At 39.5% G+C, this 18,129-nt stretch overlaps 1 protein-coding gene across 5 annotated transcripts in view; it reads left to right on the forward strand.

The window, feature by feature from the left end:
• Cbl (Cbl proto-oncogene) overlaps positions 1-17,926 on the forward strand; it is a 100,145-nt gene extending 82,219 nt beyond the window's left edge. For 4 of the 5 annotated variants that reach the window (XM_078047154.1, XM_005328365.5, XM_078047156.1 and 1 more), the window contains 5 exons: positions 1,006-1,100; positions 7,534-7,674; positions 8,036-8,133; positions 9,053-9,235; positions 10,202-17,926. In XM_078047154.1, the coding sequence (XP_077903280.1) occupies positions 1,006-1,100; positions 7,534-7,674; positions 8,036-8,133; positions 9,053-9,235; positions 10,202-10,491 (807 nt within the window). In that variant the 3' untranslated portion in view covers positions 10,492-17,926. The remainder of the gene's footprint in view (positions 1-1,005; positions 1,101-7,533; positions 7,675-8,035; positions 8,134-9,052; positions 9,236-10,201) is intronic. The other variant, XM_078047155.1, reaches the window with a different exon arrangement.
• The last annotated feature ends 203 nt before the right edge of the window (positions 17,927-18,129 follow it).

An 18,129-nucleotide genomic window follows, 5' to 3' on the forward strand; every position in this document is an offset into this window, starting at 1 on the left:
GATATAGGCTGAGGTTATAGCTCAGTGGTAGAGTGCTTGCCTAGCATGTGTGAGGTACTGGGTTTGATTCTCAGCACCACATATAAATAAATAAAGGTCCACAGACAACTGTGAGTGAGTGTGTATGTATATACATACATACGTATTAAAAAGTTAAATAAAGGAGAATAATATAGATGGTACCAAGCAAACAAGTGGAATAGTCATTGTCTCTGAACAGAAGTGGCAGCCAGATTAGGTGGAGCCTTTAGAGAGCACGAAATAGGCGTAAATCGGGAAGCTAGCAGTATGTGGAAAAGGCAAGAAATCACATGCACGTGTACTCCAAGGTTTTGGAACTGGTAACAAGACATGTTGAATTTGAAATGGACCTTTTTAAAAAATTTTTTTAGATATTGATCAGCCTTTATTTTATTTATGTATTTTTATGTGGTGCTGAGAATTAAACCCAGAGCCTCACACACACCTCAGCTGAGATGGACATTTGATAGAAGTGATTAGGTGGTTGGAAATCTGAACAGACAAAATGGGAAGGATGGAGTTGTGAAATGTCTTGGCACTTGACTATTTCTTGGTTGTAAGGAAAGATACTTGTAACCAAGTAATACTTAAATGGTACCTGTGTGCCTGGCAGTCTAATTAGAATGGATAGTTGTGACTTTCTGGTGGTATCAATACTGAATGACCATTTTGAGTTTGTATATCCATCATTTAAGCTAGAAATAATATTTGTGTAGATAACCAATTTTCTTAAATCTTTTTAGAATTAAAACAATCTGTTTATCTGGCTCTTTTTAAATCTGTCTCCCTCTCCCTTACATTTGAAAGTTCTTCAAAGCCTGACAGCAATGATGTTTTTGTCAGAGGTAATAACCTGTAGGCATGGCATTGATTAGTGAGGTCCCTGTTTGTATTATCATTCTTGTGATTTTGAAAAGGTTCAGTAAGAGGACATACTTAGCTATCCTAAGAAGATTCTTTTCAACACTTTTCTTTACTTTCCAGAGTATGAATAACAGCCCATTAGCAGGTCCAGAGTGTGAACACCCCAAAATCAAACCTTCCTCTTCTGCCAATGCCATTTATTCTCTGGCTGCCAGGTAAGTTTATTAAAGCTGTATTTCATTCACTGGAGTTAGTACTTTTAAACTGTTCGTTTGTAGAAAATCCAGAAAAGTGTAGAGGGAAATAAAAATTGCTTTGTATTTGTACAGTGTAGAAGTCATCATGTTTTGTTTTGGAATTTGTCTTTCTATTCTTTTTACTGTGTTTATAGATCTTTCTTGCTGGGCTTGTCACATGTATTTTTTCAAGAAAGCAATTTTGGTTCTGTTGATTTTTCTTTAAAAAATTCTTGCTGGGTGTCAGTTTTCTGTTTCATTGCTTTCTGACTTTCTAATTTTTTCCCCTCCAGTTCTGGGCATTGAGCCTAGGATTTTGCATACTGAGCTACATCCCTAGTTTGTATTTTTTATTTGAGGACAAGATCTCACTAAGGTGCCCAGGCTGGCCTTGAGGTTGTGATCTTCCTACCTTAGCTTCCCAAGTAGTTGGATTTATAGGCATACATGTACTACCATGCCCCACCTCTTCTTTTTCTTTTAAATAATGGTTTCAATATGTTGTCCAGGCTGGTCTTAAACACATGAGCTCAAATGATCCTCCTGCTTCAGCCTCCCAAATAGCTAAGATTACAGGCATCTGCCACTGTTCCAAGCTTTTACTCTTCCAACTTTCTTCAGGCTTAATTTACTATTTTTCTAACATCATGAAATGGATTCTGTGTTTTTTGTTTTTTGTTTTTTAAGAGAGAGTAAGAGAGAGAGAATTTTTTAATATTTATTTTTTAGTTTTCGGCAGACACAACATCTTTGTATGTGGTGCTGAGGATCGAACCCGGGCCGCACGCATGCCAGGCGAGCGCGCTACCGCTTGAGCCACATCCCCAGCCCCAGGATTCTGTGTTATTCTGCTTGAGCTGCCATAACAAAATACCAAAGACTGGATGCTTTAAACAGTGGAGATTTATTTACTGTTTAAATAATTCTAAAAAGATTTAAGAAAATTGGTTATCTACACAAATATTATTTCTAGCTTAAATGATGGCTACACAATTCTGGAGGCTGGAAATCTGGGATTAGTTTCTGGTAAGGTTCCATGTTCAAATATAACTGGGTATGAGGGCTTGAACATGTGAATTTTGGGAAGGACACAAACATACAGTTCATAACAAGTGTTTAGCTGCATTCCACAAATTTTGATGTCATTTTCATTATTTTTTTTAATTTTTTTTAATTGTTGATGGACCTTTATTCTTTAAATTTGGTGCTGAGAATCAAACCTAATGCTCAACCCCAGCCTCCATTTTCATTTAAGTTCAAAATATATGATTTTTCTGTTGTTAATAATTCTTGAGTTATTTATGTGTTACTCAATTTTCAAATATTTAAAGATTTTCTATTTTTCTGTTCTGCTTTCTGGCTTCATTCTAATGTGGTTAGAGACCATCTTCTTTATTGACTAGTTTGTGGTAAGATCCAGTAATATGTGTCACCTTTATCTCATAAGATTGTATATTCTGCAGTTGTTGGGTATAGCATTCTGTACATGTTAGTGAAGTTGTGATCAAATCTTTTATTACTCAGATTTTTAGCAATCTACCTATTCTATATTTTCAGATAACTGAAATGAGTTTGTTGAATTCTCCTCTATAATTGTGAATTTCTCTTTGTTCCTTTTAATTCTGTCCTTTTTTATTACATGTGTATTTAGTTTGTGTAATAATAGAAATTTAAAATTATTTATAGTAAATGGTGAGCATTTTTATTATCCTTAAATCTTATGTTTACTCAGTAGTTCTGTTTCTTGCTTAAGTTTGCTTTTTCTTAATTAAAATGGCTTACATCAGCTGTCTTTTAGTTAGTATTTCTATGACCTTTCTCTACTCTTTTACTTTCAATTTTTCTATGACCTTTAAGGTATGTTTCCTGCAAGCAGTATATTTTGGGTTTTTCGTCCCTTAAATCCAGTCTGGCATTTTTGATCTTGAAGTAATCAGAATATTTGTTCTTACTCTTCTCCCCATTTTTCTAATCTTTTCTTAGTTCCTTTTTTCATCTTTTTTTTACTTTCTTTTGTATTAAAGGTTTTTTCTTAGCCATTTCATCCCTTCGGTTATTCTTTTAATATTTATTCTGGAGAGCTGGGCATGGTGGTATACACCTGTAATCCCAACAACTTGGGAGGCTGAAGCAGGATGATCACAAGTTTGAGGCTAGCCTGAGCAATTTAGTGAAACGTTGTCTCACAATAAAAATGAAAAGGGCTAAAGGTATAGCTCAGTGGTAAGCATTCCTGAGTTCAGTCCTTGATACCCCAAAAAAAAAAAAAAAAAAAAAAGTTATCCTAGAGATTCCAACATGTACTCTTGATTTGTTAGAATATGCTTTAAATCAGTGTCTCCTGATACTTGTGGACATTTAAATTTCTCTTGGATTTATCCTACAGTGCTCCTTACTTGTTCCTGCTGTTCTCTGAATGCTTTCCATCTCCCTAAAAAACTTTCTTTAGTGTTTGTGTGTGCTTACATGTGTGATTGTGTGTTTAGTGCTCTTCTATCAGTTGATTCAAATTTTGTTTGACTGAAAATATCTTCATTGCACCCCCTCCCCCTGTACTGAGTATTAAACCCATGGTGCTCTACCACAGAGCACCACCATCTATGCCCAGCCCTTTTTATGTTTTATTTTGAGACAACATCTTCCTGAGTTTTCCAGGCTGGCCTCAAACTTGTAGCCTTCTGCATAAGCTGGGTTTTCAACACATGCCGCCACGCCCAACTTTACTTTATTTTTTTTCTTTTTGGAAGAACTGGGGATTGAACCCAGGGGGTGCTTTACCAGTGAGTTCCATTTTTACATTTTAAAAAAAATTTATGACAGGGTCTCACTCTATTGCTGAGACTGGCCTTGATCTTGCAATCCTCCTGCCTCAGCCTTCTGAGTAGCTGAGATTATAGGCCTGTACCAGCACAACTATCTCTCAGCCAATATTTCTTAAAACAGATTGAACTTTGTAATCTTTCTTTATCTGGGCCTCTAATTTCTTGAACATCATCAGATTCTTTCACTGTCTTCTACAGATCATTATAGGCTTGCTTGCATATTTTCCATTCTCTTTTCTCTTTACATTAATCTGAATGGTTTTTACTGCATTCCAGTTCCTGAATGTTCTCTTCTGCTGTTTCTAATCTGCTCTAAATACAACCATTAAATTTTTATTGTGTTTAAGTTCTAGTATTTCCATGTGATTTTTAAAAATTTATTGATTCCAGTTTTCTAACAAAATTCTTTATTATCTTGTTTCTTGAACATATGAATTATAATTATTTTAAAGGCTGTATCTGATAACTGTAGTTCTGACTCTAGAGATTAGCAAGACGACCACAGTAACTGTTTGGCTCTTCAGTTGCTCACGACTACCCACTTGATTTCTCAGAATCTAGCCCCATGCATGAAGAATTTAGGGATTAGTAATAGCTTTTGGAAATTACAGGCAGAATTTTAGGCCTACTTCTTTGCTATTTCCTTCCCTAGGATTTTTTTTTTTTTAAGTTGTAGATGGACACAATGCTTTTATTTTATTTTTATGCAGTGCTGAGGATTGAACCCAGTGCCTCACATGTGTTAGGCAAGTGCTCTACAGCTGAGCCACACTGAGGATTTTTGGCTCCCCACATCTTGGTTGTCATGACACCTCAAAATTCCAGTCTCTCTCCCTAATCCATTGAGATCTACTTCAAATCCCAAATTCGGAACTCCAAATTTGAGGCTTGCTTCAGTGTCATCATCATCGTTGTCATCGTATCGTCATTGGCATTGTCTTTGATGTTTCTTTTTTTTTAGTTGCAGATGGACACATACCTGTATTTTATTTATTTTTATGTGGTGCTGAGGATCAAACCCAGTGCCTCATATGTGTTAGGCAAGAGCTCTGCCACTGAGCCACAACCCCAGCCCTGTATTCTTCTTGAATCTTGGTCTCTGAAGTTCTGGTTTCCTGGTTACTCTCCAGTACTTTTTTTTAAAGTATATATTGCCAAAATACTTTGTGACAAGGAAATACATTTTATACTTTTATGGACTTCATCAAAGAGATGGGAGGAAGGGGTGCTGGGGGTAGAACTCAGGGTCTTTTGAATGCTAGGCAAGCGCTCTGCCACTGAGCTCTACACTGCAGCCCTAAAGTATTTTTGGATAGCTCTCTTAATGGGACTTCTTTTTTGTTAATTTTAGAAAACATAGATAAGCAATACTGAAGGAATAAGAGTTATCTGTAATCTTACTACCTAGAGTCAAATAGTAATTATTCACAATTTGATATATGTTCTTTGTTATTCGTATGTGTATGGAATCATCATTGAGGCTGGCTTTCGCTAGACATATTTGAACATTTTTGCATGTCATTACATATTCTTCTTCTATGTTGATTATTTTAGATTATTGTCAAGCAGTATGACTGACTCTAGGGGAACCCTGATTTGTAAGATAAGGATAGGTCTATGGTAGTGGAAGCAAAAGTAGGCTGTAGCCTCTTAGGTCCTGAGTAAAACCTCTAAAGGCCCCAAGAGCCAACAATTGGCACCAGCTCTCTTACTCTCTGTGTGGGTCAAAGTCTACTTATTCAGTACGCTATTATTGGATATGTAGGTTGTACCACCACCACCACCCCCACCCCGTGTTATAGGTAATGCTGTCATGAGTATTCTTGATTGCTTCCCAAGGGAAAACTCTTAGAAGTGGAATTTCTGAGCCCCAGGATGCACATGTGATGAAATGCTTTTGTCGAATCATACTACAGAAAAGTTGTAACAGCTTGTTTCTACAGCTATATATACTCATTTATTTCCTTACACTTTTGCTGACCTTGGTCTTTTCCACTTGTTAAAAATTACGAACTGAGCTAGGCGTGGTGGTGCATGCCTGTAATCCCAGCTGCTTAGGAGGCTGAGGCAGGAGGATCACAGGTTCACATCCAGCCTCAGCAACTTAGTCCTTAAGCAACTTAGGGAGACCCTGTCTTAAAATCAAGGGATAAAAGGGGGGGTGATAGGGATGTGGCTTGGTGGTTTAGTGCCCCTGGGTTCAATCCCTAGTACCACCCAAAAAAAAGGAAAAAATAATTACAAACAGAATAAAAGTGAAAGAATCCTAGACTGAACCCACCACCCGAATTCAAATTTTAGTTGTTTTTTTTCCTATATCACATTATCTGTGTTTCATCCATTGCTCTCTCTTGGTTGTTTGTGTATTTCAAAGCAAATTGTAGATACTAGCACACTTCTGCTTAAGTCTTCAGCATGCATTGCATAAATCTTAAGAGAATATTTGCTGAATTTTTACGAGGCATACATAAGGGAAGTTTTTCAACAATAAAAGTGGTAGGTAGACATAAGAAAAAATCTCACATGAGATTTGATTGGAAAATTAAACATTAAATAAAGAGGGACAAATAAATGCAAGAGGTAGTCTTTGTAGAGAATTTAGAATATGCTAACAAAAAGTGTAAAGAAAAAGAGAGGAGAAACTCAAATTCATACTCTAAGAGGCAATTTGTATGTGTGTCTGTTTCTTTTTTGGGGGCCAAGGGAGTACTGGGAATTAAACCCAGGGGCACTTAACCACTGAGCCTCATCCCCAGCCCTTTTTAAATTTTATTTAGAGATAGAGTCTGACTGAGTTGCTTAAGGCCTCAGTCTCCCGAGTCACTGGGGTTACAGGTGGGTGCCACTGTGCCCAGCAGTGTGTGATTCTTACACAAAATTGATTGGTGTTTTGTCTTCTTTCATAGGGTAGGATGGCAATTTTGTTTCAAAAGCTTCTGGGTAAAGAATTATGTATGTTTAAAAAAAAAAAAAGTTATGTATGTAAGACCAAGATCCCTGAAATCAGAAACTTGGGATCTAGTCCCAAAATTGATGGTTAACTACCAAGTTACTTTTTTTCCTCTTTTTATTTTAGATTTTTTTATGTCAAATATTGAAGAGAAAAAGTATTTATACTCCAAGGTAATTTGTGAGAAAGATTTGGACAAGCTATGTATTCTTTGAAACCATGGGTAGACTTTAGAATTAGAATTTGATATACATTCCTAGCATGTGAAGAAATGCCACCTGCCATTTCTTATTTGACACCCAGTGAAAAAAAAACTAAGGTAGTAGCTTTAAAACTGAGACACTATAATGGAACTTATTTGGAGGTTGGAACTAACTGGTGGTATGGCCGTAACTTAGGTATCTATCTCAATGTGATACATCTCAAAACATAAGAGCCACACCTTTGGTCATTTGAGCATAGTGTTTTTGGTGTGCTTTTTGCTTATCTCCTATCTTACCAGTAGAAACAGTAGTTTCTTAGATGGCATGTATTTGTTCTGTCAAATTTGAGTTGTATCTGTTTTGAAACTGTTTATTTCATATTGGAAACTTTTCCAGCTATTGATTCTTTTTTCTTTTTTAAAAAATTTATCTTCCAGACCTCTTCCTGTGCCAAAACTGCCACCTGGGGAGCAGGGTGAGAATGAGGAGGACACAGAATATATGACTCCCTCTTCTAGGCCAATAGGGCTCCAAAAGCCAGAACCAAAACGGCCTTTGGAGGCAACCCAGAGTTCACGGTAAGTTCACAACAACCATGTAGGGTCAGATACCTTTATGTGGATAATTCAGTTGACATCCCTCACCTGCTTCACTTGCAAGTATGTACTGTTAGCCAGCCAGAAGTAACAGCAGAAAGATAAATCTGGTCCCTAAAATCTCTTGAAGCAATAAACAGTACAACTTACATTAGTATCACAGTAACTTCCAAAACACGAATTATCTGTATCTTGTAACAAGAGTTGATCTTAAAACATTTACTAGTTATTTTGGTACAAGGAGAATATGTTGTCTTTAGAGGATCAGGGTCTAGGGTAGTCTCAATAGGTTGTAGGTAACGTTTATTTCCAAAGATCATTTTGCTTCTTCCTTCTGGTTCAGAGTATGTGATTGTGACCTGCAGATTGATAGCTGTACCTATGAAGCAATGTATAATATTCAGTCCCAGGCGCCATCTGTCACCGAGAACAGCACCTTTGGTGAGTTGCTTCTCTGCTACTTAAAAATCAGTGATGTGCCAGAGGAATGAACCTATAATATTTAACTAATGAGATAGCTTGACCTACAGAGAAAATTATTACTAAAGATTACTAAAATCTTTTCTTTTTTGGATCAGGGATTGAACTCAGGGGCACTTGACCACTGAACCACATCTCCAGTCCTATTTTATATTTTATTTAGAGACAGGGTCTCATCGAGTTGTTTAGTGCCTCGCTTTTGTTGAGGCTGGCTTTGAACTCACGATCCTCCTGCTTCAGTCTCCAAGCTGCTGGGATTATAGGCACACACCACTGTGCCCAGCTATTTTGAGTAATCTTATTTGGCAAAACAAGGTGGGGCAGTCACCTCCCTTTTTTATATCCTTTCCACACAGCTAGTTCCTTTTGTGATTTTTCGTTCTCCCAAGACCTAGAGACATTTGAATTATATGGCCTAGTCCTGCAGTGCTGGCAGACTCTTTTATTCCCATTGCATTGATGAAATTTTTGTGTGTGGGGATGATACATGCTCAATTCCCATGCTAACTAGCTTACCAAGTTGAAAGTTCAAATAAGCCTGCACACATAGGTCGCTTTGGCTGATCTCCTGAGGTGAAGTGCAGATAGAATTGCTATAAAATTGCACTTGAGTCTTTGGAATCAGTAGTTTCTAACCCTTACAAGAGTGATCTTTGACAGGTTCATACAGAGCTACAGAATTCGTACACATTTTATTTTTTTGTTTGTTCTGTCACCTTCAATAGTGTCTCATATCGGTGTCCAGCCTGCAGTAGACATTGAGTACTTATTAAATGAAGTAAATGTGTGTGTGTGCATGAATGAATAGATGCTTCTGGGTTAAAATGTGTTAGAAGTTGAGTTATGTCAGAAGAAGATAATTTTATGAACTTTTCTCCAGGTGAAGGGAATTTGTCTACAGCCCACACCAACACTGGCCCTGAGGAATCAGAAAATGAGGATGATGGATATGATGTCCCTAAGCCACCTGTGCCAGTTGTGCTGGCCCGCCGAACTCTCTCAGACATCTCTAATGCCAGCTCCTCCTTTGGCTGGTTGTCTCTGGATGGTGATCCCTCAACAAGTGAGTCTCCAGGCTCCCTTGGGCCTATCCTGAATTGCTGTCTAGCTCCTAATTTATACTGAAACAGATATACTGTCTTCTCATGGCAGTAAGTCAGTAAGTAGTAGTGGTAGACTAAATAAATCCTGTGTCTGAATGGAAGAAAAGCTGGTTCTAGAACTCAAAGTAGGAAATGAAAGTAATCAGGCTCTTCAAGTTTTTGCCAGACTTAGATTTGAGGTTGTCCTTAAAATATGGCTCCTCCCATTCTGGGAGTAGGTAGGGTTTCTAGCTCTTCTGAGTAGGCCTGTGACAGAAGTAATTAAGCTTGATGGTTCAGACCACACATTCCTTTTTCCTGGCCCTGGCCCACTGGGAAGGAGGCATGCTGCCCTGGAACACAAACAAAATGGGCCAAGAGCCAGCCCACATTGAGCCTTGACTGTTGGGGCTCAACAGCACCTGTGGCAGCAGCCAGAGTTGCTGTCACTTTGGAAGTTGAAGAGAGCTTTCAGGACAGCTGGTGAAAAAGATCTACAGCATCCAGTTGCCTAAACAAGTGGTGATCACCACTCAACCTGGCTTAAACCATCTTCACTGCAACTTAGGCTAATTTCTGCCTTTTTGTTTGTAGGAGTTTAGTATCTGCTCTGGTCCATTCACAATTTTTAAAAATCCAGATGATTATGTGTGTGAAAACATTGCTAAGTATAAATCATGATGCAGATGTTACATGCTCACAGCAACAGTTATTGTTGATAAAACAGGTGCATGGTATATTTAGAAGGTGGCACTTACTATAAGGAGGTGGCTAGATCCAAGAGCCTTTTAACCTCTAAAACCCAGGTTTGTGACAGGGGAGTACATGCCCCTAATTAACAAGGGTCAGTAATATCTTGATATTAATATATTGTTGTTACTATTATTACTGCCATTAAATGAGGATTTCCCCCAGGTTTGCAAATATTTCTTTCCTATTTCTTCTAGACTTCACTGAGGGTTCCCAAGTTCCTGAGCGGCCCCCTAAACCATTCCCTCGGAGAATCAACTCTGAACGAAAAGCGGGTAGCTGTCAGCAAGGTGCCAGTGCTACCGCCACACCTCCTGCTGCCTCCTCACCTCAGCTCTCCAGTGAGATTGAGAACCTCATGAATCAGGGTTACTCCTATCAGGACATTCAGAAAGCTTTGGTCATTGCCCACAACAACATTGAAATGGCCAAAAACATCCTCCGGGAATTTGTTTCTATTTCTTCCCCTGCCCATGTGGCCACCTAGCACATCCCTCCCTGCAGCGGCTTCAGAGGACCCACGAGCCAGGCTCTTACTTAAGGAGCACCTAGGAGGGCAGAGGCTCCTTTGGGGACTTCACAATGAGGTCCTGCCCTCTCTGTAGGTATCACACCTGTGGTTCCAAGATTTCAAAGCAGTGGAATGAAAGTGGAGCAGCTAGTGTGTTTTATTATTATATTGGTCTTGAGAGTGCATTTGAAGGTGTCCTTCAGTCCCCACCAGGAGAGTGAGTGGATTTTTATTACATGGTAGCCTACCTGGGGGAACAGTCCAGAAAGTAGTAGAACAGGTATTGTGCTGTAAACCCTAACGGAGGACATAAGACTTTTCTGGGTTAAGGATGTGACTCTGTGTGTGTGTGTGTGTGTGTGTGTCTGTCTGTCTGTCTGTGGTTGTATGTGTCCTGTGATTATGATGATCCTGCTGTGTGTGTTAATTCCAGGTGGGGAATTAGCACAAGAGATTCAGGAAGGAATCTTTTAAAGACTTCTATCTACTGTGGTATTACCCCCAACTCTAGTGTGTATTACAACTTCAACACTCCACTTTGGCTTAGATTATCATGTGCATAGCTCATATTTTTAGAATTCCCTTCCTCTGTTCTATCCCCTTGCTCTGTTCTTTCCCCTATCAGCTTCTTTCTCCTCCTCCTTGGTTTTCTGTCATTGTCAGCAGGCTTGCTGTGGCCAGCCTTCCTGAGGCTAAGCAGCTTTTATAGGATGTTCCTTATTACATGTGATGGTGTTTGGTAGAGATAGTTGGGAGAGAGAGTACTATTGCTACGTTGTTATGGTTTTGTTTGACACTAGGAGCTAACACTGGTCACTCCAAAGCACTGTTTCTATAGGAACATTGAATTTGTTAAAATAAAATGTTTGAACTATCCTAATTACATAATGACTAATTGAGATAGAGGCCTTCAAATACATTCCATGTCCTCCCCAGAAAATAGTCTGAGGGAGTCCGTTGCCTTGGTGCCAGGTGTGTGTCCTGGTATAGGTCATGAGTCTTTCTACTTAATGGAAAGGGAAGAACATTTGTTTCCAGGATAATTTTCTGGCCCTAATACCACAAAGTTTTTAGAAAGCTTCATTCACATGCTATTTAGATGCACAAAATAGATAGTAAGGATTTGGATTTATTTGTTCAGTTTTTCTTAAAGCTTAGGTGTCCAGTTGGGAGTCCTGTTCTTCAGTTCCTGTGGATAGTGCTCTATGGCCCCTTGAGTTCAGTTCTCTGTCCTGAGTCTTTTGCTGACTTCCCTAATGGTGGTATCCTTCCTCCATGTCATAAGCAAAGCTGCTCTTGGATAAATTACCTTCCTTGGGATCTAAATCTTGCTTTTGTCATTAGGTTCAGACAAAAATGGCTTGCCTTAAACCTGCTTTCTTTCCATTCTTGGCATCTTTGGAACTGAAACCTTTACTAACTCTTCTCTTGGTATCCAGCTACTTCTAGATCTTTTATTTTTGTCCTCTTGTCCCTGAACTATTTATATTTCTGGAGCAGAGCAAACTCTAGTACAGGACCTCATATTGATTTGCTTAGCCCACCAGCAGATGCAGGAGGCCCTACTCTGGGGTGGAGGGAGGCAGGGAAAGTGGGCACTGAGTGGCAAAGAGTAGTCTACCATCCTCTTCTAAAAACTGACAACATTCATTTTGCATTTTGTTTCAATATTGAAGGACTAGACAAAGAACTAGAAAAAATAACAACAGTTTCCAGGCCTATCCATGGTGTAATTCTTCTTTCTCTACAGATATTGTCCATAGTCAAGATCTGTCAAGAAAACCAAGCAGTCACTGCATCTCTTTTGCCTGTCCAGTGTATTCACATCTTCTGTGGAGGTTATTGCTCATACTGGCTGGACTAAGGGTCATTTCATCCTTTATTTTCCTGAGCACCTGTGTAGCTCTTCCAAGTCAGCCCTGAAAAGAGTGTCTAGGTTGCTGTGGAGCACATACATTGTTGACTGGCTTGGGTAGTTTTAGTTTGTCAGGTGTACATCTGCAGGCCCTGAAGGCTTTGAACCATTACATGAGGACCTATCCTTTGGATGTTCTAAGGACATATGTGGGCTTGTGCCTGAAATTGCCAGGTAAGCTTCAGGAAGGTTTTCACATGGCTCTTGTTTTCAAGATAGTCTCAAAACTTGAATTTCTTACATTTTCTTTTGAATAAGGCACCATTAACCATTTCTTATCCTCCATTCATATGGTAATTTTTAATTGTTTGACACTTGCTCTGAATTTAACTAAAATTGCCCTTTCAGGCTTTTGAGTTTTCCCATGTTCGCAAGATCATTCCTTTCCCTCTCCTAATTACATATATTCAATATGGTCAGGAGATCCACTTTAATGTTTTCCTTTTTATCAAATTAATTAAACCATTCTATTCAACCTGTTTTCCTGTTTTCCCCACATTTTCTGACTTGCTTTACATAGCCTGCCTCATTGCTGGGTCTTCCAAGTACTGTGACTAGACTTTTCCAGCTGCCTCTCCCCTGTTCCTTCTACTAAAATGAAAGGGTTTTAAGTGAACTCTATAATATACCTCCCTTTAGTTAAATAATAGACTCATCTCAGCATGTATCTGTTAATATTTATTTAAATATTGATCTCTACCTGTGGATGGCTATTCTCCTGTACTAGTCTTCTCTTTCTCTCTATAATCCCACCCTATATATTCTGCCTTTTTTTTTTTCTTCCTGTTCTCTTTCTCTTTATAGACAGACTCTCATTGCCAGAGTCCAAGATGTGGGATACTATTAGTATTATTAGCTGTTCTGTGGATAAAAAAGGTGGGGGGGTTGCTATTCTTTATACTTAAAATATTTACTTCCTTTATAGAAAAGTAAAATGTGTTTTATGGTCCCAAAAGCAACTTACAAATTAATTTTTGTAACACAACTTTCTTGCGAACTAGGGATCAGCTTTAAGACACCTTTAACAAGATCTAGTGGTTTTTGTAGGTGATTAGCAGTGGTGTTAATGCAGAATATTTTCCTACCTCATGTCATGAAAGTTAGAAGGTTATTGACCTTATACTTTGCTTTTGCTATTGGCCTTTTTGACTCTGGAATGACCATTGTCCACTGAATACTGCCCTGGTTATAGCAGTTCAGTTGTTCACTCAGCAAATGTTTGGGTGATTAGCATGCACCAGGAATGTCAGCTATATGTTATTCCCTTCCACCACATGGTAGTTTACTGATGTTGAGGGATTGTACTTCAGGCTGTCTAGCACTTGAATTTGATCCTAAAATATCTCCTCCAAGTAAGATTGTACAATTTTATTCACAGCTTTTATGCAGACTTAACTATTCTTAAAGATCTGTGCTGGTTAAAATCAGTCTAAGACTTTCCCCTGAAATCCCTGTTGTCTTCCTATAGCTTTTATAATATTGAGGAGATTCCTTGGTCTGAGTTTCATGGATACCCACCTTTGTTATGTCTTTCAGTGGAATCTATTTGGCTTCAGAGGTATGTTGGCTTAGAGTTGTAGAGTAGGGCATTAAATGTTTAAGCAAAGGATCTGCCCACAGCCCCCTTTCAATCTAGTGCCTTCTTTGATCTTTTTACTGAGCTGCTTGTGTCTCTAATCCCCATTCTTGCGAAGGTTTCTCTTTTAGCCTTCTGTTACCTTTTACCATCCCTTACTACTGGGGATTTGTTTTCCAATCCTTCAGTGGCCTTTGCAGCTAATTCCATGTCATTGAAGGGGTGGAGATAGGAGACACCTGTCTTTGGATCCTGATTTTCAGTGGATTGTGTGGTCTTCTGAGAGCCAGTCAGTAGTACAGACTGGACTCAGTGCTCTGTATCAGCCTTTCCTTCAGAGCAGGGAACCACAGAGATGTCAGAGCTTAGTATCAATACCTTATTATTCTCCTAAACCCTAACACTTCAATATTCAATCTAAAGTATTCTAACTTCACCTAAAACATTTCTATTACAACGTTGATCTTAGTCTACATTAGCAATCTTTCTTTAGGAAATGCACATAAACCACTTAATTCATGAAGGAGGGCAGATGGTGGAACCGGGTTGAGATTGTATTTTAACTTTCCTGGTTACGGATCCTTTGGATACAAGAAATATTCCAGGTAAAAAAAGGAGGAAGTCAGTGATAAGGATGCAGAATATTTTTATGGAACCCAGGATAGGAAGTACAGTTGATTCTTGCATGGTCCCTCCTGCTTCATAGCCTGTTTGCATGGATAGCTTCCAAATAGGCACCCCAGTCCTCAAGTCCATGTGACCCTCCAGCTCTAGGGATCACCACAACCACGAACAGATTCCCAGTTCCTCTTAGTACATATTCTTAAGAAAGAATAAACTCAGCCCAGCATGTTGATCAGATGTCCATCCCTGACCATTTGGCCTTCAGGAAGGTGTGGCAAATGGCAGCAGCATCAGAGCTAGGGACTTCTACTCCAGTGGTAAAGCTGCTGTTGTCCTGCTTTTTTGAGAGTGGGATGACAGACATCAGAAGGTGTCTGGGTCATTGAGCAAATCCTTAGAATCACTTTAATTCTGCTCACTGTCTTTGTTTCTTCTTTATTTCTTACTTTTCTTCATCTTATGAGTCTTGGCATCCAAGATTTTTTTCCTCCCTCTTGAGGGCATGCTAGTCTGTTCCTAGGTGGCATTTCTTAGCCACCCTTCAACCTCAGGTCTTCAGCCTTCTTTCATGTCACTGAGAACAGATCACAATTCCACTTAGCTACTAACAGATCACGATTCCACTTAGCTACTACCCTTGAATTTGTGGACTCTTCAGGTTTTAGTGTTGAGTATCTATCCATCCTTTGAGCTCCTGGCTATCTTGCATCTCCTCTTCTCCTCTTCCTTGTTGTCCTGTGTGAGGGAGCTCTGCAGTGTTGTTCCTAGGCACCTCAGAAACTGCTTTGCTGGAGCCAATAAAAATGGGTGAGAGTTGGGATGTTTCCAGGATATAGAGATTACAGTGTAGTATAGAGCTTCTACTGCAAGCTCCTTAGATAGGATGTCTGTATTTCCCTGTCCGATTGCTTTCCTTTATATTAAAGCTCCCCCCCCCTTAAACTATGCTTCACCTTGCCTGGATCTATTGTTTTTCCCATCCTGAGCCTGTTTTGCATTATAAGGCATTTTATATGCCTTGCTTATAACTTTTTTAAACTACCAGAGTCATTTGATATACACAGAAGTAACCTAATAATCCAAAGACATACATCAAGGCACATGGAAGGGTAGGTCACCAGATTTTGTGTTTGATAGTCTAGTCTAGGCTCCTAAATTAAGGATTAGAGGGACAGTAGTGCCATGTGCCTTCACAGTGTCCCAGAAAATCTGGGTTGTTCCAAAGGGAAGAATCAGTATTCCTTGGTTCCAGAAAGTAGTAAAAGAAGAAGAGATGGAGAAATAAGGACGGAGAGAGCAAACCCTGCACATTCATTCAGCGTCAAATGGAAAGCCCCCAGGCAGAAGAGCCAGCTGTTGACTAACAGACTAACAGCTGTTTGGAGATCTTGCCACCCCTTTCCCTAGTATAGTGTTTGAGAAAAATGTGGCTGACCACTCCCTGTGTTTTACAGAGTCAAGGCTGAAAGCCAGCCTCAGATCTCCTGATCTGGCAGCTGAACAAATTAGCAGAGTTCTGATCACCTGGCTTTGTAATCCTGATTCAGTCCCAAAAGAGAAAGTGAGCGGCAACCCTCCACATTGCCTTGCACATGTTTTTTCCTACCCTGAACCGGATGGAAGGCCAGAGAAGATGATTGCTCAGCACTTCTGCAAGCAGCTCCTCAGGCTTTGCACTGCCTCCCTGCACAGGCCCTGAAGTGGGAGTGCTGGGTGCCTGTGTCACTTCTTCCTCCCTGCCTACCTCTGACCCCATGGTGGGTGAGGGTAGCCATGCTTATGGCTGTCTTGAAACTGAAGAGGCAGAGAACTACTTGAGTCTGTAGACCATGTGTTCTCTCCCCTGGCCTCTCTCTCCTGTCCTGTTGTTGGGGTGAAGGAGCCTATAGTGCAATGCCTGTGGAGAGGAGATGGCTCCTGACCTACCCTGCTCAGTACTGTTTTAGTGTCTTGGCCTTGAATGACAAGCCCAATTTCCTGCTGAAACATGTGGCAGGGCATGGCAGCTATGAGGTACCTCCTACATCTGCTTTCTGGCTGTGGCTACTTGGGATTTTTAACCTTATATATCTTTTTCCTTTATTCAAAACAATTTTTAGCACACTGAAAAAAAAAAAAGCCAAACGTTTTGTGCCTTTCTAAGGCAGCACTGTATCCAAGGCTGCATTTTAGGACTTAATATGGAAATGCCCGAGTCTGAGCTCCTCTACCTTGAGTATCCTTAGCCCTAGAGTCCAGGGAATAGGAAGAGTCTCTCTGTGGCTGGAGATGTGGCACACAAGATACAGTATGCCTGTGGTCCCTTTGCTCTATCATGAGGCTTTTTTGGAAGACGGCAGCATTGTACTTGGGATCATTTGTTTGGTTCCAATCAGCAGCTTAGTTATCAGATTGAATGCTTTGTCTCTTGCAAGAGACAAAATGTTCCACAATTTCCAGATTTACTCTGGACCATTCCAAGTGCCCCAGCCCCCTGATCATATCAATGACCCTGTTGCATATGGAGAAGTATAGGGTGGTTTCTCCTGAAAGGGGGAGGCAGTTCTTTTTTTTTTTTTTTTTCCTTTTTTGCTGGATCCTGAGCCAGCCTAGACCTCCTGCTTCTTCCTCAGACTTGGCTTTCCTTTCATTTGAAGTCTTTAAATTTAAAAGCATTAAGTAGCTAGTGCCCTCTACAAGGTCTGCTTTTCCCCAGAGTAGGGCAGCAAGGAATATGTACCAGAATCGGTATTATTATCGTAATAGGTTTCAGCAGGAGGAAGTTTTCTATATAGTGACATTTTACTTATTGTTTCCTCAATTCTTCCCTGCCTTTAACTAATAAAGAATTGGGAGATAGAAACAATTCTTTATAAAATCCTCCTTATTCAAGATTTTGAAATTCTTGACCTGGGTGGGGCTGGAGAGAACTTGATGTTTTCTCTAGAATGAAGAGTCCCAATTTGTATATCAGTGTTAAGAAAACAAAACAGACACTTAGGTAAGATTTTTGTGGACTATTTTAAAAATGTGTCATTAATATAAAAAAATTATATTAGCAGTATTTAATCATCCTCACCTGTAAAGAACAAGAAAAAACAGAAGGTAAATATTCTTACAGAGAATAGCAGAGCTTTAAGATTCATTTTCATTTTAAGTCCATTGTTTTGCCAATGTATTAATGTTTAGAGGTCTGTTATACTAATGTTATTTATTAATTTTTTTTCATTTCCATACACAGTTAACTAAAGAGCTTTTCAAGCACCCATGTCTGTAAAAGAAGTATTTTTAAATAAAGTTTCTTTTGTTGTAGCAGACTCGAGTTCTTGCTCATTTGAAAGGCAATATATGACCAGATACTGCGGTGGGTTCTGCTTGGCCAGCAGTCTGCCAGGCCCCACATGCTGCTCAGAAATGGCGGGGCTAGCCTCTGGGGCAGAACTGGAACCAGAAGAAACCCTGGTCTCCACTGGCAGCTGCAAAAGGTTCTGTGTTCTTTTGGGGGCAGGTGAGAAACCCC

Source organism: Ictidomys tridecemlineatus, chromosome 4, assembly GCF_052094955.1.
Source record: "Ictidomys tridecemlineatus isolate mIctTri1 chromosome 4, mIctTri1.hap1, whole genome shotgun sequence".
Classification (NCBI taxonomy): Eukaryota; Metazoa; Chordata; class Mammalia; order Rodentia; family Sciuridae; genus Ictidomys; species Ictidomys tridecemlineatus.